Source organism: Cyprinodon tularosa, unplaced genomic scaffold (assembly GCF_016077235.1).
Source record: "Cyprinodon tularosa strain WSP-4 unplaced genomic scaffold, ASM1607723v1 ctg207, whole genome shotgun sequence".
Classification (NCBI taxonomy): Eukaryota; Metazoa; Chordata; class Actinopteri; order Cyprinodontiformes; family Cyprinodontidae; genus Cyprinodon; species Cyprinodon tularosa.
The window spans coordinates 2,328,541-2,352,404 of NW_024038767.1; the positions used below are offsets into that span (position 1 = coordinate 2,328,541).

Here is a 23,864-nt window from a genome sequence, read left to right on the forward strand (position 1 = left end):
GGCAAGGTGCAGATCTCCATAACCTTTAAATGGAAGAAGTTTGAGACGACTAGAACTCTACCTAGACCTGGTCGTCCAGCCAAACTGAGCAATGGAGGGAGGAGAGCCTTGGGAAGAGAAGGAGCCAAAGATCACGGTGAAGGAGCTCCAGAGATGCAGTAGCAAGCTGGGAGAAAGTTCCACAAAGTCAGTCAGCTTCCAAAACATTCTCTGGTCATATGAGGCAAATATTGAATTCTAAGCAGAATGTGTGCAGAAAACAAGGCGCTGCTCACACCTGCCCAATACAGTCCTAACAGTGAAACATGGTGGTAGCAGCATAATGCTATGGGGGCATTTTTCAACTCAAGGGACCTGATGACTGGTTGCTGCTCAAGGACAGATAAATTGGACCAAGTACAGAGACACTGTGGAAACAATCATCTTCCAGAGGGTCCAGCTTCAGAAAAGATGATGACCTGAAGCAAAATAATAAAAATAATGGCTTCAACAACTCTGATCATCCTAGACTGGCCCAGCTAGAGCCTTAGACCCAATAGAGCATCTCACCAGTGTTCACCATCCAACCTGAGAAAAATGGATCCCCTAATCCAGGTGTCAAAAACTTGGTCCAAAGACTCATTGCTGCACAAGTTCAAAAGGGTGAATCTACTTAATATTCAGCAAAGGGTCTAAATACTTAAGACCATTTGACTTTTGTTTTCCTTTAATGAAATGGCTGCAATGAAACAGAGTGGGGGAAAAAAAAAAAAAAAAAATATATATATATATATTTATTTATATATAACCCCATGCACCTTTTCCTCCTCTTGGCACCTTCTTCCTTCTGACCTTTGAGCGACAGAACGAGTAAATTTCTCCACTGTTGGATCAATAAAGTCAATAAAGTCAATAAATAAACTACAGTGTGATTGGATGCCATAATAACTAATGCCACAGCTTTAAACAGTAAAAACACATCTTTATACAAATATACTGCAAATGTCCATCGATTGCTTTATACAATAACATAATTATGGATTAGCAATATATAAAAAAGGACAGTAAAATTACATTTGTGTCTCTCCTGGTTAGAAAATATATTTTTTAGAAGGAGTTTCCTTGGAAATCTCAACCAACAGCTCAATTTGCAGTCGAGAATAAGAGACGCCATTCGTTTCATATTAAAACAGGCGTTCACAGAGGTAACCTGTTTTAATTTGCATGGCGTTCAGACAGGAGGCTCAGACCACCCGGGAGACAGACGGATCTATCACTAAATATGTCAAGATCTCTTTTAGACTTGCAGGATTTTTCTCTCCCACCAATGGAAGAAGGAGGCTGAGGAAAAAGAAAAAGGTCAGAGAAACATTTGATCTGAGTTTGCAAGTTGTGGGGTCTCTCTTCAGTAACGGCCCCTTCCTCTTCCTCTCCCCCGTCCTCTTCCTCTCCCACGAGCACTGCTCAGGTGTCCGGCAGAGCGTCTCAGCTTCTTCCTCTCCTCGTGGTGTTCCTTCTCCGCCTGCTGCTGCTTCCGCTGCTGCTCCGACTGAACACAGGGCAGAAATACAGATGTTCAACATCTGCTGTGTGGAAGTAACTTCAGTCCTCTGGTTCACTTTTTACCTTCATGTTATTCAACTGTTGCTTTTTTAATAAACATCTGATATTAAAGATCATTTAGCAGAGAAAACTGATTTTTCACACTTTAAGGAGAAATTTGTCCTGCTAATTAGTGAGGAGGATGAGTAAAAAGTGTCACCAGCAATAGAGAACTGCAGGAACAAGTTGCTTCTTGCGATCAGCGATGATGGTAGAGGCCTTCTCTGTTCTAACAGCAGAAATGTGTGGAGTTTGCTAAACACAACCAGGATTTAAGGTTCTCAACTCATTCTCCTTCACCTTAAAGGAATAGTACACCCAAAACATGATTAGCCTTCATTTTCTACTCACCCCCATGCTGAACAACACTCTGGAGTACTTTTTTGATATCTCAAATGCATCTGGAGATCTGGGAGGCTTCTTGCTGTCTGCTGACATTCAAATAATGGAGGTCTATGGCGCCCGAGACAGAAAGGTCCACAAAAGTCCACAAAAACGTGTCAATATTCCTCCATACTGCTCGTCCAATGTAATCCAAGTGTCCTGAGTGGGTAGCATCCAGAATTTACTCGAAACGAAGTCATTTAGAATGTTTTTAGAGCATAAACAGTAGTGTATAGGATTTCCTAATAGCGCCCCCATACGCGCTCACGATTCTACGGAAGCCGGCAGACCAAACCGGAAGAAAGTGCGCATTCAGCGTCTCCTCTGCCGATAATGCAAGCGTAGAAGAAGAAATGTGCTGTTTACCTGTGCAAAGAAAGAAACAACGAAAGAAAAATGTCTGAGGACTTCAGTGTTGAGGAAGAGCATGAGTTCTTTGCCGAGCTGAATGCGCTGGTTTGGTCTGCCGGCTTCCGTAGAATCGTGAGCGCGCATGGGGGCGCTATTAGGAAATCCTATACACTACTGTTTAGGCTCTAAAACGTTCTAAATGACTTCGTTTCGAGTAAATTCTGGATGCTACCCACTCAGGACACTTGGATTACATTGGACGAGCAGTATGGAGGAATATTGACACGTTTTTGTGGACTTTTGTGGACCTTTCTGTCTCGGGCGCCATAGACCTCCATTATTTGAATGTCAGCAGACAGCAAGAAGCCTCCCAGATCTCCAGATGCATTTGAGATATCAAAAAAGTACTCCAGAGTGTTGTTCAGCATGAGGGTGAGTAGAAAATGAAGGCTAATCATGTTTTGGGTGTACTATTCCTTTAAGCCTCTCTGAGTCACTTCGTTTACAGTTAACATGCCGTCTTATCTTGGCGTGCCACTCTGCTGCAGCAAAGCGCTGTGACATCAGCATCTGTACCTTTTTTAAAGTGAATGTCAGCTGTTTGCTGCCCACTGCTGTGTCCACCGCGCTGCTGCTGATCCCTGAGCTTTCCTCCAGCTTTAGCCGCTCCTCCAGAGAAGCCCTGAAACAAACAGCCAATTAGCAAACAGAGCGATGAGGACAGGACAGCCGCTCTCCACAAAAACACGCCGCGTACTTCTGCAGCTTCTGCTTGCGGGCCATGTCGCCAAAACTCCTGAACTCCTCTCCGGCCTTGATCTGATAAAACTGCGGCTGACTCGTCTTCTTGCTCTCGGGTTTCTCTCCCCGCTCCAGCAGGACGGTGCTCCGGTCGGCCTCCCTCCTTTCCTGCCGCCGCCGGTCTCTGTCCTCCTGCCGCAGTAACCTCCGCTGCTCCCTCACCTCCTCCACCCAGCTCTTGTCGTCGTCGGAGCTCTCCTCCTCTGAGCTGGCTCGGCCCTCTGGCTCCTCTTCTTCATCAGCCGCCTAAACAGAGAAGATGATGGAGTTCAAACAACCTAATTGATACGCGAGTCACTTTCCTTCATTCCATGCAAATTTATGAATAAATGAGCTTTTTTGATCAAAAAACCCGATTCTATCATTTGGTTTCTACGGAAGCAGAGAGCGGTCAAATTTATAATTATGTCGTTATCGCTAGAAAACAGTTATTGATTTCTGAAGAGCGAGATGATTAACCAGTGTGAGTAATGAATGAGGCTGGCCAACAGCCCTGGATTCCCAGTCCATCCATGCCTGCAGGGCCCCTAGTTATGAAGTTACGGGACCGCGTGTTTTTAGTTTCTCATTGTCAGGTCGTGATGGATGATTGGATTGCATGAAATACAGTAGAAACAAATCTGACTGCCTTTCAATGAAAATCTTTAATCTGGACTAATTTTGGGGGTTAAAGCATCTTATAACTGTTACAGTCGGCGCTGTTCAGGAAAACACTGGCGCTAAGAAGGTCGAACTGCTTATGAATCAGAGGTGGAAGCAAATCATCAAACCAACAATCTGGTCTCGTTACATAAAAGTTAAAAACAGGATTATTTTCAGGATTAAACACCGGCTGCCATGACTTATAGATCTTCTCCCATGTTGTGGTATTGAAGGATGTAATCAGTTTTAACATCAATCATCTCGTTATCACGAGAAAACGTTTTTGTTATATTTAGATAATGAAAAACTAACTTGTTTTCACGAGAAAATCACAGTGAAAAAGTCTTAGAGGGAAAGGACGGCTCTCGGCCTCCGTAGGTTTCTTAATATGAACTCTGCTGTTAGCATCGCCGCCATGGCAGCGCGTACCTGCTGGACGGCGGCCTCCTGCTGAGCCTGCAGGCGCAGCGTCTTCTTCCTCTTCTGTCCCACCTTGGAGACGATGGGGTTGAGCAGCCGGAACTCCTCGCTCTGCTCGTCCACCTGGAAGTCTGGGTTCTCGAACATCACCTTGAAACGGTCGTCTCCCAGGATGCTGGGGACCGCCTGCCGATTTCACCAAGAGGAAACATGGAGGATCATTTCCTGAACTGAACTCATGCCTGATAGGCTGTTTAGGAAACATAAGGCTATGATTTATAAAAGTGTGTTAGAACATTTTGTTACAGCTTCACGTTTGTTGGTCAATTCTGAGTAAAGTCAGGGTGTGACCACTTTCCCACCTTTCCCTTTTTCTTCCTGGAAGCCAGCTCTGCCTCTTCGTCTCCCTCCTCCATCAGCTTGAGGGCCAGCTCCTTGTTCACCTTGGGCAGCTTCTGTTTCATCATAACGAAGCGTACGCTTGATTACACGCCAGAACAACACCTTATGACACACGCTCTGCTGCTCACACCCTTGAATCATGTTTCTAAGAGCTTCCTATAGGTTCATGTAGCAAGTTAAGACAGGATGAGGGCACAAAAACAACACGGGTTCAGCTTGTTGAAACCAGAGGAATCCTGATTGAAATGATCAGTAACTTAAGAAATGTCAAGTAATGTACCCCTCCCTTCCATTAAAAATGTTCCTCACCTTAATCTGGACTCTCTGCGTTCTGGACTCTTCAATCTTCTGCCGGATCTTATCCTTGCGGTATTCCTCATATGCAAAAGGATTAGCCATGGTTTTCACCTGCAACCAAAACAGAATAGGACTCATTTTTAGGAATCCATCTGATCCTCATGATCCAACATATTTTAAAGATGGGAACAACCTGCTATGGCAGCAAACAGCCCACCTTATGATACAGCCTTATGTCCATGAAGAAGCCGTGCATGTAGGCTCTGAGCAGAGGTGATCCCACCAGGTGAGACAAACCTGGAAAACAAAACATACACAAGATATTTAGACAACAGAATGGCTTTAAATTACATTCTATGTGAGTCTTTGGGGGGAAAATCTGATCCTTTAGGAACTTACAACCTAAACCCTTTATAGGGCACACAGTGAAATACTTTGGAAATCATAAATTAATGTCAATGTAATAACAAGAAACGGTAACTTGTCTGAATATATTAAGAAAAACAACAAAAGCGCTTCTAGAAGAAAATGATGAAAAGCACTCAGAGTGAAAGAAACATTTTTTTGGGTCCAACATAACCTTAGAGCCATTAATATACTGGCACTGACATTTTTTAGTCGTTATGCACCTAAAAAAATCCTCGCTACGCATCTACGGATTGGAAGCGATCAAAAAGGCTAACTTGCCCAATAAAGGGTTAAAATATTGCAGATTGGACGAATGGATAGGCGGTAAATAAATAATGGGAGGACAGAGACACAGTTGGACATGCATCTAGAGGAGTGGACCATGGAAATGGTTGGATTCTTTTCCTTCTGGTCTTCCAGGATTGGAAAACACTTCATCGCATAGGAAGCCCATTTTATATATCGTTACCAGGGGGGGGGTCACCCCCCTTTACATCCATTTTATATGATGACCATGAAACAGAAGATAAAAGGTAAAGTGCCTCTTATCTGTTGAGGAATAAACAATCATTACAGCGAAAACTGGAAACAATCGGAGCATAACCTGCTTCTACATGCGGATGAATGCAAAAACAAACATGGACGCCTCTTCATATACAACACCTGATCTACGGGTAAAGTAAGCGAGCCTTTAGAGACGTGAGCAGAAATTAGCAACAATTGGACTTAAAAGATGGAAAAAGAGAGAAAAGTCTCTTTTTTACATTATTGGTGAAACAGGATTTTTTCCTTTATTCTGGGAAGATAAAATGAGTAAAAACAGATTTATTTCATTCTATCTGTAAATAAAGAGGCTGATTTATGTATCTGGGGTCATTAATCGCTGGGATGTGACTGGGAGCAGCAGGAAGCTGGAGGAGCTTTTCCTGGGAACCTCTACGGTTAAACTCAGCCGACCTCGGTTGGTTATGTAACAGCTGCAGTACGGGGCTCCTGTAAATCAACAGGACCCCCCCCACTCCCCACCAACCAACCACTGTCCTGCTTACTGTCACCTGATCTCCTCCCTGCTGACGCTGCATTCCTCTGTTCATTCAACCCCTCTGGGCTCCTCTGCCGACACATCTGAAGTGTTTCAATCGATCCCCAGATAGTCTGACCGTCCTCAGCGATCGTATTTCTCTAAACCTTTCATGTCAGTGAGTCTCACCCAGATTCTCCAGGTCCTTCCTGGTAACAAACTTGTAGTCATCGTACACGGTGGACTCCGGGCTCTCCTCCAGCTCCTCCGTCAGGCTGTCCAGGAAGGAGCACCAGCGAGGAGCGGGGCCCAACGCCTGAACACAAGAGCGGCAAACTTCAAACAGCTTTCCCATTTAGGCGGCACAGGAACATCTGCTTCCATTCTGGCCAGAAGAACGACGCATATTTATAAAGATGTGTTCAGATTCAAACAGAAGCTTTTTCTCCTGTGAAGCAGACAGTCCTGTGAGGGACTGCTGTCTTCAAATCGTTCACAGGAAACCAATTAGACCATTGAAGCACTGCACTGGAAAAAATCTAATTCCAGATAAGTCATTTTTACTTAAAATAAGTGCATTTGTTCTTGAATTGAGGAGGTAAAAGAGACATTTTGCCAATAAAACAAGACAATTTACACTTAAAATATTTAAAGTGCATATTATCCAAATATAGAAAAATACTCATTCCATTGGCAGTCTCCTTTACCCACTCAAAGTATGGGTAAATACAATTAATTTAAGATATTTTTACTTATTTCTAGATTGTTTTTCTAGTGAGCTTCATGACATAAGTTCACATTTTGCATGTTCTACTTTTCAAAGTTTAGCAAACCATTTATAAATAATAGAAAAAGATAGCAATACCTTTCTGGCAGACATTTACAAAAAAATGGCTTTAAGTGAATCTTGGATGGATGGATGGATTAAAAATGGATGGATGGACTGGTACTGTCTAATAAAAAACCCTAACCCTGTCAAACAATATCATCATCATCATCATCTTTCAGAAATGAAAAATGATGATGATGATGATCCCAGTCAGTTTCCATTTTACCAATAAGCTTGAAAGCGTCTAACGTTCTGCTCTCTCTGCTTCATTCTATCTCTATAGTTCTGCTGCTATAGGCTTAGACTGCTGGAGGACATAGGGACCCCCATTTCATCATTCTGCTTCATTCTATCTCTATTCTCCCACTCTGCAGAATCTGTTAGTTCAATCTCTAACGTTCTGCTCTCTCTGCTTTTTCTCATAGTAGCTTCATCTGGTCTGTTCCTGTTTGGCTGTGACTCCATCCTGGAGAGAAATATCAGCTGTGCTGCTGCCATCAACACCTTTGTTTCTAGATGTTGGAGCTTGGCCTGTTTTCCAGTGTAGTCCTGTTTCTCTGACTGTGACTAACTGGATGTGCTCTCTTCATCCTCTGACATGGGAGCTGGCTCGGAGCTCGTCTGCCTGGCTGTGTGTTTCCTGGACGGGGCCGCCTGTGGAGCTGGTTGACAGTTGCCTTTTGTATCTATGCTTCTTTTTCTATGTCTGATTCTGTCTCCTTGAACCCCAGTGGGCCTCAGCAGATGGCCGCTCACACTGAGCCTGGTTCTGCTGGAGGTTTCTTCCTGTTCAAAGGGAGTTTTTCCTCTCCACTGTCGCTACAAGCATGCTTAGTGTGAGGGATTGCTGAAGAGTCAATGAGTCGATGAAATCAGCTGGTTTTCCTTAGATAGAAAACTTTGAATCAATCTGACTGGATGATCTGGCTGATGTGGATCTATAAAGTGACCTGAGATGACATGATGTGAACTGGAGCTATAGAAATACACTGAATAAAAAAGTAAAGGTAAGTCAAAGCTTGACAGACGGAAAGGTATTTAAAAACTTGCTTTAAATCCAAACTTGCTTATACCTTTCTTTCACCAACAGTTGAAACCTTTGATCCAATTCTTATTTTCATTTGCATTAAAAGAAAGAGAAGTTATAGAAACAACCCTTTCATTTATTGATTATTCTGTCAGCCTGGAACTTTGCTCCCTCTTTAATAACGCTGCTGCGTTCAGGCATGAACAGCAGCTGCATTCAGTCACACCTTATGCAACAATTCTGGAAAAAGTTTGCTTTATTTTCTAATTCTTCACTTCATTGATAACAACTAGAAAATACGCTTTCAGTTAAACACAATTTTGAATATTAACTGTTTTAAAGACTGCAGGCAAAGGAGTTGAAGGTTCCCTCGCATTAGATAAAGAGAAATACTTCTATCCTGCAGGAAACACCTAAAGCGCGCTGCCTTTACAAGCCAGAGCACATTAAAGAATCTTCTCTGAAAGTTTCTTCACCGACTCTGGGAAAAAAAAAAAAAAAGACAAGAAACACTTCATGCAAGCAAAGACCTTAATGCACTTCTCAGAAAATCCCATCAGACTGTGGATCAAAGCGAGAACAACAAGTTAATGAGCCGCTTCAAACCCAGAAAGGCTCTTTAACTTAGAAATATTACCGTCAGTTTTACAGCATAAATTAAAGTCTTTTCTTCCATGTTAGTGAATCATTTTTGATCAAAGTTTTACCTCTAAATAAGCAGCTGGTTCTAGGATTCTGTTTTTAGCTTCACTTTTCTTCTCATTCTCACTAAAAACACTTTAGTTACAAACATTCATCTTTAATCAAACTAAAACAAACACAGTGAATGTTTTAAGTTCCGATTCTAGCTTTAATATTTTATTTGTAGTAAAATGACCCTTTTTTAAAGCTCAATGTAGAAGAAAAACAGAGAAGTTCATGAGATTTATTTCTTAGTGCAGAGCAGTTTCATTAAATTAGTATTTTTTGACTTAAGAAAGTAAATAATCGAACTGGAATGAAATGGGTTGCATGTAATGGAGCTGAATTACTCAGATAAGGTTTGCTGTTTATATGTTCGGCTCACATGTGGTTTAAAAGGTTTTCTTTAACTACGATTTATTTGGTAAACTTTTAAAACTTGCAATAAAAAAATGTTACCATAAAAAGTTCTCAGGGGATCTGGTGAAGCTGTATCTAGGATGAAGGTTGATCCAGCAGGAATGCCCTCATTTTCTGGGTTTACAGTATACACCCCCCCCCCTGTGAGTCACAGGACACGTTGCTCCATCTCTGAGCATCAGAAGCCAAAAACAAGCAGCTTTCTTTTCTTTTGTTTGCTTCTAAAGTGCTGCTTTTAAAGCAGCTGTTTTCAGAGATTAATTCTGGACTTTTATAGTGACTTCACTTCTATTTCCAGGATGGACTAATAATCCATCCACCCTCATCTAACCTTCAAATGAAGATGAGGCTACAAATGTTTGTTTTCCCTTTTTAAGAGAGCCCACTTTAAATTAACACTAAGTTGTAGGAAAACTAGACGATGTTTGTCGTCGTCTCTCAGCTGATTGATTTTATTGGTTTCCTCGTCTCGACCTTCTGTTTTCTAGATACCGTATTATTCGGACTGAAAGTTGCACTTTTTTCAGGGTTATGCTGGCCATGCGACCTATACTCTGATGCGACATATATACGTTTTTTTCACCACGAGAGGGCGCTATGCAGCTTTGCACATAACAACATGTATTATATTACTGGTTACTACTTACCACAACAAAATGAATTAGCATTATAACAACAACGAATGAATAGAAATATGCCACCCAAAAGAAACTCGTATACTGCTGAATTCAAGCTGAAAGTAATTAACTACGCAGTCGGAAACGGCAACATGGCCGCTGAACGACAGTTTGGATCCAGTAAAAAATAGGTTAGAAATTGAAAGAAGAATGAAACTCCTCGATGGTGACTGCAGGTTTATTGACAAAGGGCCATGAGGCGATGAGCCTGAGCGCGAAACTGTTCTAAAAGCAAACTCATTCAAAGTGTAAATCAGGCTATAAAATAGGTCTGCAGACCAGGCCTTTTACATGTACGCCTATAACTAGTGTTGCACTGATACCAATATGGGGCGGGGCCCCGATTCAGCACTAAAATCGTGCAATCAGTATTAGTGAGTACCAACCAATAGGGCATCGATATCATTTTGAGAGCCTAAAGTTTCTTCAACTATTGTCACCCATTCCAGGCAATAAAAAGTTCTACTGGATTCACTTTGTTTTAGTCTGTTTCCTGCTTCACAAAGGAAGGCAGCAGCTTGACGCCATGATGGTGATTATTTTACATCCTAGTAGTCTGCAGTTCTCCATATATACAAACACATTATTTCAAACAGATGGTATCGATATCGACCGATGCTGCACAGCCAGGTATCAGTATCACTATATAACGGTAGTGATTAATGATAGTAGTGGTGATATTTAAAACAACCAGAGTAGGCCACAAGGCAACTGTTGCGTTATCGCTGCTTCTGAGAGGCTCCTTAATGAAATAAACAAAACGGCCTTCCTGCAGTAGCCCACCAAGCACCAGTTATCAGAAGAACCTTTCAAAAAGGTGCGACTTTTAGTCCGAAAAACACGGTATCCGCTCCTTCCTCAGCCTTTACCTCACGTTAGCCTGTTTTATTCATCCAAGCAGTTCTGGTTTCTACCTGGGATCCTAACTGTGACGCTAACCCTGACCAATGAAGCTCATCAACATGGAGGAAGCCTCTCTTCTTTATGCCAAACACTTCATGTGATGAATCAGTACCAGTGGCACCATTATAGACCATCATTAACGTGACCGTCACTGTGGTCAATCTTCCTCTCACCCTTTCTTCAGTAGACGGATGGTTTGAAGGTTTTCTTTTTTTGGTTTCCAGGGAAGTTCATCAACATCTTCTGGTTTATGATAACTTTACTTATCTTGAAAATTATCTAGAAAAACTGTTTTCACCTTTTTAGGGTATAGTATATAATATTAATATAATATATAGTATATATTATATCAATATATTAGAGGGAAAAACCAATAACTTCACATGCACCTACTTCATGTTTTCAATATTAATGGAGGGTCTGTCAAACAGGATGGTCACAACTAAAGGCCCTAATTCATCTAATGATCATAAGTGGATGAAGGTCCTTTGATTAAACCGTTTCCTCAGACGGTTTCTTCTGCCATGTGTCTGTACTCACCGGGATGTAGAACGTGTTCATTTTGGGGTCTTCATTGGCTGTGAACAGCATTCCTGTTCATGAGACCAAACACAGGGTGGAAGTCAGATGAAGCCTTTTTACGACTTTAATGATTTGTTTTAGAAAGTCGTATAAAAGTTGAGCTAAGGGCACGAAATCATATGAGCTCATAAATATCTGCTGCTCTTCTAACTAAAATGAACAGAGGCTGAAACAAACAAGCTGCTAGAAGAGAAGAAGAAATGGCGCCATCCAGAGGTTGACTGCATAAAGAAATAAAATTCAAGGAGAGTAAATAATCCTACTTTGTTTTCACCCAACAATCAAAAACCTCATGGCATCATTTAGTCCTATTTAAAGTAAGAAAAACATACAATTCATTATTTTAAAGAGTATTAATTAATACTAAAGATAACATTTTCTCTTTTAACTATATTCCAAATTATAAAACCTAAAAATATGTTTTAATATGAAAATGAATTCTATAAAAAATTATCATGTCAGTGGCAGCCCTGACTGGACGTCCCCCTGGTGGAGGGAAGAGGTACTGACCGAGTTCATGTCTGTTCTAATGTCATTTCATTGATTGATTGACACTGTGGAGCAATTTAGAAGAATGCGCCAAACAAAGAAAAAGGTGCATGGGGAAATATACAGAACATATGACGTCCACATAACACAGATTTTTTTTTTCCTTTATAGTAGGATCATTATATCGGATTAGAGCGGATGTAGATTTGACCAATCAGAGGCCTTCTGTCTGCGGTCACCTACAGTTTTAGAGAGGTTTAGCAAAGTGTCTGTGGAAGGGGCGGGGCATATCTTCGTTCACTGCAAACAAACGCAGACGACCTGGTTTCTCAGTATAAATCAGCCTTAAAGGTTCTGCTTTTAAACTAATCTAAACAGGGAGTTTTATAAAGCTCATTCTATTTCATCACCTCCAGCTAAAATAGTTTCTACCGTATCCGTTTCGCTGAACCAGTTAAAACAGAAAGAAGCGGTGCATCATGTATAGCTTATGGAAAAACTTCTGTCATGTCAAGACAACAATAAAACCACAGGAAGGTTTGGTCTCACCTGATTTAGGGTAAATACAGACATCATTGATATCAGTCTGAGGCTGAAGGGAGGTGAACAACTTTCCCTGTAGGGCATAAAAAAAAAAAGAATATGATTCACAGACATTACACCACATCACCTTCCTCTCTGACTCATTCACACACATCATCACTGCTGATAAAAAGACTAAGTAAACAGAACAGGGAGTGCAGCCGCTCTCCTTTACCGAGTCTTTGTTCCAGATCTTTATTATCTTGGAGTCGGCGGAAACGATGAGGTCAAGCTGCTCATGGAAGTTCAGCGACTTGATCGGGAGGTTGTAGAAATGATCTTTGACCAGCAGCGGTCGACTGGAGCGCAGGTCGTATAACAGCACCTGGGGGACAAAGGAAGATGAAGGAGAGAGAAGAAAGAGAAAAAAGGACAATAATAACTTATAACTTTATATCCATCTATTTCATCTACTACTAAATACATTTATTGACATTGAGTCATTATAAATCCTAAGTGAAGCTCATAAGTCTGCTCACATCTTTTAAACACGGATGAACAACTTTAGGAAAAATAGTCGTAATGTTTCTCTCAAGTTAATCCTAATTTTGATGCAGTGCATCTGAACTAACAGAGCACTTCGCTCACAATCTGCAGGTTCACTAGTGGTTCACTACTGGTGGCATCTGTGATTTTAAAGAAGAAAAAAAAAGTAAAATGTTGATTCTCATGTAAGAAACTGAACTAAAATTACAGGTTATATTTCCCTAACTTTTTCAATAGGTGTTATAATAGACATTCACTTAAAGTCGTAGGGAAGCGGCCGTTCCAACCGTTTCAGCTCCGAATTCTCCCAGTGGTGCCCGACTTTACACCAGGGAATAAAGTGAATATGATTGGTCGATTATAAAGGAGGCGGGATTGTTGTGGCAGAAGATTTGCAAGACTTTTGTTTGTGGCCGGTTTGTGGGAAGCATCTTGCTAACCAGTTAGCAACTTAGTGCTAGCAGGTTCCCAATGGGAAATTCCATTGGGACCAAGTAGCACTAAATTGGTGACTTAGAAACGACGCTGTCAAGGAACGCTATGGACAGCGGAAAGGATTCTGGTTTCAACTGCTGCGTATATTAGCTGCGACATATGAATCAAGATGCTATGACCGAAAACATTTGATTGACAGATGACCGTTGATGTATGATTGGCTGAATTTAGGTGTTCAGGCTGACGTAGAACTAACTGGCCTGCAGAAGATAACGGAGAAAAAACACAGATTTTAGGACAGGATTTTTTTTTTTTTAAATAGATATTTTCTAAATTTTGGGACAATATGGTCTGATAGAGAGCACATTTATATACATGTTTAAGCCAGAATGATTCGACATTTAAAAATGATTTCCCTATGGCTTTAAAGGCTATTTAAATCACCATGGTGGGTGTGAAAGAGTATAAAATGGGCTCTAAAAGGTCTAAACTCTTCAGGAAGCGCTGCAGGGAGGGATTTTGGGATAAAATGTTTAATTCTATTTCCTTCGTTGAATCTATAGAGTAGGGATGAGACGATTTATGAAAACCGTCAGAATCGTTCGGTTTGACTGTCTCAGTTCGGTTCGCGTGTGTTGCGTTCGGTTCATGCGCTGCTCCTTTTTCTCATAGAGGAAGCGATTACACACCAGAGCAGAAGGTGGCGGTACTGCGACCAAAGCCAACCGCCAGTAGTAAACAAGAATAAGAAGAAGTGAAGCAGCGTAGCCGGGTGTAGCAGAATAAAATCAGTTGTTGTGGAGAATTGTGTGGGTATGGCGAGTGGGAAAGAACAGGAGTTGGAAGACGGGCCAGCAGCACTTTATAGGTCTGCTGTATGGGACCACTTTGCATTTAGAGTGACCTACGATGACGGCGGAAAGAAAGTTGTGGATAAAAGTGCAACAGTGTGCAACACGTTTCGTTTATGCTAACAGCAACATGTCGTGCTAACCCCGAAATCCCTCATACTCCGTCAGCAACCCCTGCTCCGCCCCGCTGCGCTCCAGACCGGCTGCTCAAAGCAAAGCCTACAGCCTCCTCTGAGTTCCTTGGAGATGGTAGAGGGCATGTAACCTGACAACAGCCAGATGCATGTGGCGGAGCGAGACATGAGCGAGACATGCATCTGGCTGTTGAAAGGTTAGAGGGCATGCGCCAGATGATTAAATTCAAAGCAGTAAAACATACGGAAATGATCCAGGGTTTCCGTGGATCATTTAAAATAATTACAATCCATTATTTTTTGGGGGATTTTTTCATTAATTTCATAATTTTTTATGGAATTTCAGTGTAACAATCAACATGTATCGAATCGAACCGAAAACCGTGACCAGAAACCGTGAATCGAACCGAACCGTGGATTTTGTGAACCGTTCCACCCCTACTATAGAGGGTATAATAACTCGTATTTTTTGTTTTTCTAAAAATAAAGAAAAGTTTATGTAAATGCAGTCATATTCATGCTATGTTAATATTTTAATTTGAACGATGGTATTATTCTACCCACCTGTCCAGTGCTGGTTCCTACTGCCATGGTGAGGGAACCGTTAAACTTCAGCGCACTGACGAAGGGTAAACCCTGAACCCTGTTAGCAAGCAGAGGGTGACAGGAATCACCACAAAGATAAACCTGAGGAATAATATCTGAAACCAAGGAAGACATTTTTACTACTATATAATGCTGAGTCCTTTAGCTACACCAGCAGCTCATTAATTTTTGCTCACAGGCTTTTAAACCAAGTGAAATGGATTCAAACCAGAGTCCCTGGTTTGAAAGACAAAGATCATTTTAACGGCAGGAAGAAAAGCAGCATGTGGCTCCAGACGCTGAGATCAGCAGAGATCATGGCGGCTTACTCTGTTCCCTCAGTCAGGCTGCTCAGGGCGCAGTCCAGCATGCCCACCCGGTTCCGCACACGAGGGTCCCAACATTCCACCCTGCCCTGGTGAACAAACAAAATCACAGTTAAGAAAACCAGAATCTTATTAATCTTTGCTTAAAATGCTTTTTTCTTTTTCCTAATTAAGTTAGTTTTGTAGAACGCACACGTTTATCAAAATGAAGCTAAAAATCTGTGCTCATCATTAAACAGCTTTTCATTAAAGCAATAAAAAAACAATAAAAGATTGATGCTTGAATAGGACATAGTGATGAAGGATTGGCCATTGGACGGCGGAGAAAACATCTCATTTGTTCTTCTTTAAAACTCAGAAAAAAGTCCCACTTTTTGTGTTTTATGTAAGCAGAAAGGAGAAAACAACAAACTGCATAAAACAAACATCATCTACAGAATACTCGGTGTCTATATTTACGTTGCTCTTCAGCTAAATGTAAAGTTTACACATCCTAAGTTTTATCTTATATTTAACCGTTATGGGTGGAGCCAAAAAAGAGACAAGCAAGCGCATCAACAAAAGGTCGCTTACCTCAGAGGTTCCTGTTGCAAACAAATGATGAACAGGGTTGATGTCGCATACGTTGTTCTCCCTGAATGACGACCAAACAAAGACGGATTGGAGGATAATGGATCAAACCAGCATCGAGTAAAGCAAACATGTTTGTACGTACGCAGCATCTGTCTGAAGGGAGTTCAGAAAGCGACCCTGTTCCAGGTTCAGTCTGTAAACCTCTGAGCTGGAGGTTCAAACACAAACAGTATTAGTTCTCTACGATGGGTTTCCCTCGACAACAAACACTGGGGTTCATTCTCACCTCATTCCCACAAAGAACAGGTCACAGGAGGGATAGTGGTAGGAGAAGTCCCGTCCGAACTTTGGAATACGAGTTTTGTAGTAGTGTCCGTGTTGAGCGTGGAACTCCACGTGGCGATCGCAATGCAAAAAGACCAGCTGCAAGAAAAACAGTTGGGTAAGTTCAAGTTCTGATCTTATGACAGCATCAATGAACCTAAGAGACATTTGAGAATAAGACAATTAGCCAAAAGGACAAACATAAAAATGCTTTGGATCTTAGGCTTGTAAAAAACAATACTAGGGCTGTCACAATGAACGCGTTAACGCAAGGTGATTCATTTTTAGAGTTTACACAAATTTTTTTTTATTATGCATTCCCGCCCTGTTTTACCCTTCAACTGTCTGACATGAGGGAGATGGAGGAGTCAGAAGAACCTGTTGGTCCGCTGGATGGACAGTTCAAATATAAGATACAAAAACAAAGATGGAACCGTGAGCTCACACTGCAAGAAGAACTTTAGGCCTTAAATATCATCTTAACATCAAGCATTCATTTGTTAGTTCAGGTATCACACCTGGCAGGCATCAGACCAGCCTTACCGATTCGTCTCAGAAGCTGACAGACTAAACTGCCAGATGGATACGGACTGTAGACTGATTAATATTGGCTTCAGCAGAACATGTTGCTTTGACAGGAGAGCACTGGAGCTCCATGACTAACAATCACTGGTAATCTGTGACAGCGGGCATTTGCCCAGTGGGCCGGTCCTAAATTCAGCATGCGAGGCCCTCCTTAAATCATAGTGGCCCCATCACTTCCTCTCCGGCTGAAGCTCCTACCTGTGACCGTAAATAACTCAGGAAGCTCAGGAAGTAATCCAATGAAAACTCCCTAAATGATGCACGCAGTAGCCATAGCCTTCCTTCATGCACATCCTGGTGACGGTCGGCATATGGTGTCATTTTCTATTTCTTCAAACTGTAAAATCCTTGCAACAAACTAAATTATAATAGTTTACCGTAAATCCTCTAATATAGGACGGGGCCTTTATTGTACTCAGGTGCATCTTGGTCCAGGCCATTATTGGAAGGAGGCCTGAATTAGAGGCAGGTCTCTATTTCTATTTGATCAAAACAGACGACCAGTGGAATGAATAAAAAACAGATTTTGTGTCTCTTTGAACCTATAAAATACTAGCTTCATTTATTGAAAAAGTACAGTTACCATGACGATATACAGAAAATTATTCAGACATCTTCCAGCAGCTGCAATTTTTCTGCTTGGCAATATGAAAAAAAAAAAAAGACAGAATGGAATTTTTTGCCAAACTGACATTTGCGAAACAACGTTTTTTTTAAATTATGAAAACTGTTCTGCCATCACTGCCTAATTTTATCTGAGTCAGGCTAAGTGGAAGCAGGCTACCAGAATCCTATATTTCAAGGGAAATTCAGAACAATGAAGGCCAACGCCATTCTGTCCTTTTAACGCTGCCTGGTTACCATCAGACCAACCGATGATCACATGTTTATTTCAGATCAGAACGATTGTGTGGCTGGTTATCCTCCTGCAGCAGAGTGTCGCAGTGAGCTTGATGCAGACATTTTTGATTTATGCTTAATATTGAAGCGTGGTCTGTGCTATACGCTGTGGGTCTAGATACGCCCGAGGCGATGAGGAAGTGGGGGCGAGTTTGTGCGACAACGGAGGGACATGAGGGCCAAAAAGAGCGGAGATCCAGGTGGAGAAAGGGTGCCAGCGTTCTCGCGCACCTCGCTCTGCTAGCTGCTCAAACTTCACGAGTTGTTTTCTGCAATTTCAGTAATAAAAACTAAACAAGCGGTCTGTCTGGTCCACTGTCTGCGCTAAGGATGAGGCTTCCCATGCTAATGGATTGGATTCGTTAGCAAATATTGCCCCCCTGTGGTACTTCAGGGTTTATACAGAAAGGAGCAACGGTAATTTAATGCTCTTTTAATGATCTTAGAAATTATTTTAATGCCATCAATAAGCACCCATTGCTCTCATAGATATATATATATATATGTACATAAACACGGCCAAATCCTTCGTAATCTTTACCGTCAGCTGCAGCTCCGGATTTGTTTTGTTAAAATTTGAATTTTCCCATTCTCAAGCTTTTTCTGTGCCTCAAGCTTTTGCAAACATTTGGCTTTAGGATCAACCAGGAGGAGTTCCGCGCAAACATGGAACCAGTTAAATCTGATATATTTAACTTATTTTTATTTAATTTATTTTATTTTTTAAATAAAGCATTTTAAATGCCATAAAAGTCACATTTAATGAATTTTAATGCCAATTAAGGCATTAATTTAAAAAAAAACAATAATTTAATGACCGGCAGAAACCTGTACCTGTATGTTACCATCACAGGTTGCTGAGGACCGACCAGGAACATCGTTGGTTCCAATTATAGCCGCCGCCTGCATACGAGTCCGGCCATTATTAGAGACCCGGCTGCTTATGGAATACAGGCCAATATTAGAGGATTTACGGTATATCAGTAATTATTATTTATTGTGTTTTAGTGAAAAAACATCAAATTTAAATAGTATCTCTAAATTTGTTTGAAAATAATCTTTAAAAACAGATCAGTTTTACAACCAATCTTAGTTAAGCTGCGAGTCGTTGAGAAGCTAAACCCTTTCCTTGTCCTACATTTCCCAGAATGCCGAGCGGTTCAGGATTGGAGCTCAGTAGAATTATTTCATATTGGTTCAGATTTATTGTGCAGCCTTCATGCAGCAGAAGGATTTCTCCAAACCTTCTCTGTTTAAACTCTTCCTGCATCATGAATCAAGTTCTAAGCAGAGTTTTGGTTTCATGGGGAGAAATGGAGCAAACCGACCCAGAACCAGGAAGTGACTGTCGGCTCTGAGGCGGGAAGAAGATTTGGTGTTTTAACTGTCCTGGGATCATAGATCTGTTTAGGAAATAAATCAAATATGGGTCTCTTCAAATATTTATTCCTCCCATGATTATCAGGAGCAGGAGGAAGTCAAACTGAATATAATATTTATATAGAATATAATATGTAGAATACTTAAAGGCAAAATCGCCAGAAATCCAACTTTTCAATATTAAAACGTGTGTTGGAGTCGTGCTAATTTAAACCCTTTGCTGTTTTCCCCCACTGTGTGATCGATACTGGAAGGGTGGCGACTCATTATTAACTAATTAATTAGTGTTTCTATCACCACTCTTGTCTCTATTCCATCATTTTGTTCTTCATTTTCCAAATTAAAACAAGCGACTATAGATTAAAAACAAGGAACTCAAAAATGATCAGAAAAATTGGATAAAATATATTAAATGAATGTGAAACGAACAAACAGCGTAGCCTGTGGGAGGGAACGTTCCATCCTTCTAGCTTGATTTTTTATTTTACACAATATCAACTTGTCTTAGCCTTTTGTAAATATTTCTTCTTTAATGTTAGTTTTTCCATCAGGTTTGTATTATTATTGTATTAATATATTCTCTATCATGGACATCGATGGTCGCTACGATGCTGTTTCAGTCAAGTCAGTTCTTGGATATTCTCTTTTTTTTTTGTTTATTTGCAGCCATCAGGAGACTATTAAGCAGATTTTATTTCATTTTCCTGCAAATATCCTCGATATAACCAAAGACGAGAACGAAGAGGCCGATACATCAATTTCTGCCTGACAGCTGAGTGAGCGGTTTCCCGGAATGGATGAATTTTCTCACAGCTTCAAAAATGGCTTGTTTAATTTTCTAACTTCTGTGTAAGAGACGGTAAACAAACCATGGCAACTTCTACTTCCCCATGAATGAGCACAAAAACAAGCCAACTTGTGGGAAAAGGGGGTAATGAAAACGGGTGCGAATAATTTCAGAAAGATTTCACAGGTAAAATACCAGGTTATGACTCATTTAACACTTTCATCTCCATCTGTCTAATATTAACTTACATTAAATAAGGACTGATAAAAATACTACAAATAAATCCAAAAGGAGCAGAATTTAATTTTCTTACCTTAGAATAATCGTCTGACAGGATTTCAAACGCAACAACTGTTGGGAGGGAAAAGGAAAAGTTCTAAACCTTTTATTTGGAGGGAGGTAGAAAAAAAACGGGAAAAATTTTAGAAACTTACCGTCAGAATCCAAACATCGCTCAAATTTAAGGGACAACTGATACGTGTCATAACAGCGAACTCTGGGTTTGTATGTTCCTGAGGGAGGAAAGAGATTTTCATCCCTCTGAAGTAGAGCTGGATGATTTGCACTTAAACTCTTATCACAATACTGTGAGATATTATCATGATAAATATAAAGATGACTTTTTAACAGTCTTATTTAGGTAACTATAGCCATCACTGTTTACTGCAGCAATCAAAGTCTCAAAATCACAAAAAACACTTTAAGAACTTAAAATCAGCTTTGTCAGGTCACCAGTTTATATCTCTAAACATCTAGTTATGTCTGAAACAATTAATTATTGAACTAATTTAGTAATCAATTAATCATTAACTGGAGTATAGAGACTGTAAAAAGTGTCTTTACTGACAGATTAAACCACCTTTAGTAGCAATCATACCAGAATGTAAATCAAAAATGTAAATATTTTGCCTTTAAAACATTTTCTTTTTTCTTCTGTCAATATGCTCTATAACCCAGAACTCCTCAAGTAGAAAAGTTTTAACCTGGTTTAATTTCATAAGAAACTTCTTTAAGGAACCTTTGGCTATCCGATTATCAATCAAAAAATAATCGACATATTAATCGATTTGCAAAATAATGGTTAGCTGCGGCCCAACATCTACTATGAACCACATGTGTCAATGCAACAACAGAAAAAAAGAAAGAACAAGTAAGGTCACAATTCTGACGATTCACCAAGTTTCTGGAGTTTTTAAATCAGCAGCTTTCCTGCAGGTTTTCAATGTTTCTCAGTTTCAGTTGCTGCTGATTGTGATGTTTGCATTTCAGCAAAAGCCTGTAAACCAGCAATCAGTGGAAACCAGCTGTGCTAAAGCAGGGAAACCTGCAGGACAGACACTGGACAGGCCTGGTTTAGGCATCTACATTCTTATTATGACCAGAAACTTACTATGATAACAATACAGTAAATATCTGCCCCGATTCTAAAGTGATCAACCATGAATCCAGAAGCCGGTCTGACCTGCAGCCAGGATAAACTGTCCATCTCTGGACACTTTGATGGAGGTGGACACTGTGGGCATCTCAAAGTCCTGGATGAGCTCGATCCGCCGCTGGATTTCTGCAAAACAAAAAGAGGAAACAAAGTTGGCCTGAAACAGGGAATTTAACCATCAGCTTCAAAGACACTGAAGCTGTTGCCTTGAACCTGTAGCTGTGTAATCTAATCTAATCTAATGTGAAGTAATGTCTGCTCACCAACATCTTTCTTTTGAAGCTGCCTTTTCTTTCGGTCTGACAACCACTGCAACAGAAACACAGACATGATTCAGGAGGAAACATCCAGGAGAGAGTCCATCTTTACTCTGTTATTAAAGAAAATATTTCTCCTTTTCCACTGATTTAACAGCTGCTATCATAGTTTATCCTGTAAATGGAGGAAGGAATAAATCATCAAATATCGGCAGCTTTTACCTCTGGAAGAGACTTTCCAAAGCTCAGGTTATAAACCTTCACGTCGTTTATATTCGAGATCTGCATTTTTCTTTAGATCTTTTAATCTCCTCGCACGTTGTTGTGCCTTAGAAACTAAAGGTGGGTCGATTTAAAGAGTTCGGCTAGAAACACATCCGGGTATATTAGGGGCCTCCCTGTTGACCGTATTGGCGAAGCCTTTGGTCTTTCAGAGTCGGACAAATTTAAAGCTCTGTTTCCTAATTTTATCTATTTATTTAAAACAATATGTATGTAAATAAAACTATTGACTGCTTTGCTGAATCTGCTTCAGCTTTACGGACGTCGTTACGCGACGGACACATAAGGACTGCTACTTCCGGGGAAAAAAAACTGGAGTTCTGGAACCAACAATAATAAATAAATAAATAAATAAATAAATAAATAAATAAATAAATACAAAGAAACCAACAAACTAGAGCTGTAACTAACCATAATTTTGCTTACGATTAATCTGTTACCAATAATTTAGAATTTTTATTTATTAGGGTTAGGGTTATTTATCTATTTAATTTTTTTGACCAGATTAAACTAAATATTTTCCACTTTAAGGAGTTCTGGATAGAAATTTCATCTTAAAATCAAAATTGTACATTTAAAGATTCATTGATTACTAGATTATCCCTCTTAGTTTCATAATTTCCATAGGACTTTTCCAACAGGGGCAACTATTGCTTGCCCCTCTTGGTCATATGGCACTACGAAGGGGTTTCTCTGAGAAAGACAGTTTGATACACTCCGAAACCACTTCCAAAATGGAGGAAAATGTCACTTTAGCTCAGGAATCCCCAATGCTGTCCTGCAGCTTTCAGAGGTTTTCCTGCTCCAGCACAGCTGATTTACATTGATAGTTGATTAACAGGCTTTTGCAGAACTAAAATCACCAGAATGAGCTGTGCTAAAACAGAGAAAGCTCTAAAACCTGCAGGACAGCGGACCTCCAGGACAAACTTTGGGGATGCCTGCTTTACCTGTTTGCATCTTTCCTATATTTGGCTATGTTACTCTTGGTTATCAAGCAACATCTTATGACTCTTCATTCTTGATGCCTTATCTGTTAGGAATTAGATTTATAATATTAAAATCCCCCCAATTTCCTATTTCGTACGGATCAGTAAGGACAGTTAGGTTAGGTGACCCTTAACCCCAGACTGCTCTCCACCACACAATGGCAGCCCACAGCTCCCAAAGGGGATGAGTTAAATGCTGAGGTATTTAACATGGACATTTTTACACACACACACACACACACACACACACACACACACACACACACACACACACACACACACACACACACACACACACACACACACATATATATATACACAGAGAGAGAGAGAGAAAGAGAGAGAGAGAGTGCAGCCACTAGAACCTAAAGTCTAAAATGAAACGGCTGCCCACATTTCTGAGTAGTTCCATTTCTTCATTCTGTATCAGTTGATCTTTGTTAAGTCTAAAAAAATGCAAACAGCTAGTTTTCTAAGCTATGCAAAACAGAGAACAACTGTACAAGCACAAGTTAATGTTATATATGAGAGATCATGAAGGATAAACGACCATGACGTGCAAAGATGTCCCCGTCTTTTGAAACCAAAGCTGATAACTGATGGTAGAAGATGGTGAATCCAATAGTCACTCAAATACAGCAGATACTATAAAAAATGGAATGGCCTAGTCAAAGTCTAAACCTCTACCTGATTAAAATGTTGTGGTGTAAGGTTTTGGGATGAGCTGTACATCTGCAAACCTAAACAACTGATAAAGTCAGACAAAAGATTATTTCTGTTTGTTGCTGCTGCTGAAGGTGAATCAAAGAATGAACTGACACACATTGACACAATTGTTGGTACATGCGAATAAAGAATACAAACAAAAGAAAGTCAGACATTGCTTTTAGACAAGACCCAAACAGAACAACTTTAAGAAAATGTGACCAAAGGAAAAAAAAAGGTTAAAAAGAAAATAAGTTAGGGCCACTATCATTTTTGTAACGGCATGAGTTTATTTTTTAGTCCTTAAAAAGGGGGTGTTGTAAGTTTAGTCAA

At 40.4% G+C, this 23,864-nt stretch overlaps 1 protein-coding gene across 2 annotated transcripts; it reads right to left on the reverse strand.

Annotated features, from left to right (window-relative positions):
* Window positions 1–896: 896 nt before the first annotated feature.
* Window positions 897–21,938, reverse strand: nol10 (nucleolar protein 10). 2 transcript variants are annotated; one of them, XM_038285163.1, is made up of 21 exons: window positions 21,778–21,938; window positions 21,562–21,607; window positions 21,326–21,424; window positions 20,298–20,375; window positions 20,177–20,214; window positions 16,174–16,310; window positions 16,030–16,095; window positions 15,888–15,948; window positions 15,318–15,403; window positions 14,968–15,046; window positions 12,673–12,822; window positions 12,465–12,531; window positions 11,385–11,437; window positions 6,497–6,623; window positions 5,096–5,175; window positions 4,891–4,989; window positions 4,542–4,634; window positions 4,189–4,365; window positions 3,074–3,363; window positions 2,893–2,998; window positions 897–1,528 (listed from the first exon to the last, which is right to left on the reverse strand). In XM_038285163.1, the coding sequence occupies exons 1-21, from the start codon at window positions 21,841–21,843 to the stop codon at window positions 1,385–1,387; spliced, it is 2,142 nt and encodes a 713-aa protein (XP_038141091.1). In that variant the 5' UTR covers window positions 21,844–21,938; the 3' UTR covers window positions 897–1,384. The 2 variants fall into 2 exon arrangements, with proteins under 2 accessions (XP_038141091.1, XP_038141092.1); XM_038285164.1 differs by lacking the exon at window positions 897–1,528 and adding an exon at window positions 1,777–1,886 and having other exon boundaries at window positions 2,799–2,998.
* Window positions 21,939–23,864: the final 1,926 nt, after the last annotated feature.

Excerpts from the sequence above, each read along its gene's own strand:
- nol10 (XM_038285163.1), bottom strand. The coding sequence starts at position 21,843 with ATGCAGATCTCGAATATAAACGACGTGAAGGTTTATAACCTGAGCTTT. Across the intron at positions 16,311-20,176 it reads TGTCAGACGATTATTCTAAG|CTGGTCTTTTTGCATTGCGA; the intron begins GTAAGAAAATTA and ends TTTTTCTTGCAG. Across the intron at positions 6,624-11,384 it reads TGAACACGTTCTACATCCCG|GCGTTGGGCCCCGCTCCTCG; the intron begins GTGAGTACAGAC and ends TCTTGTGTTCAG.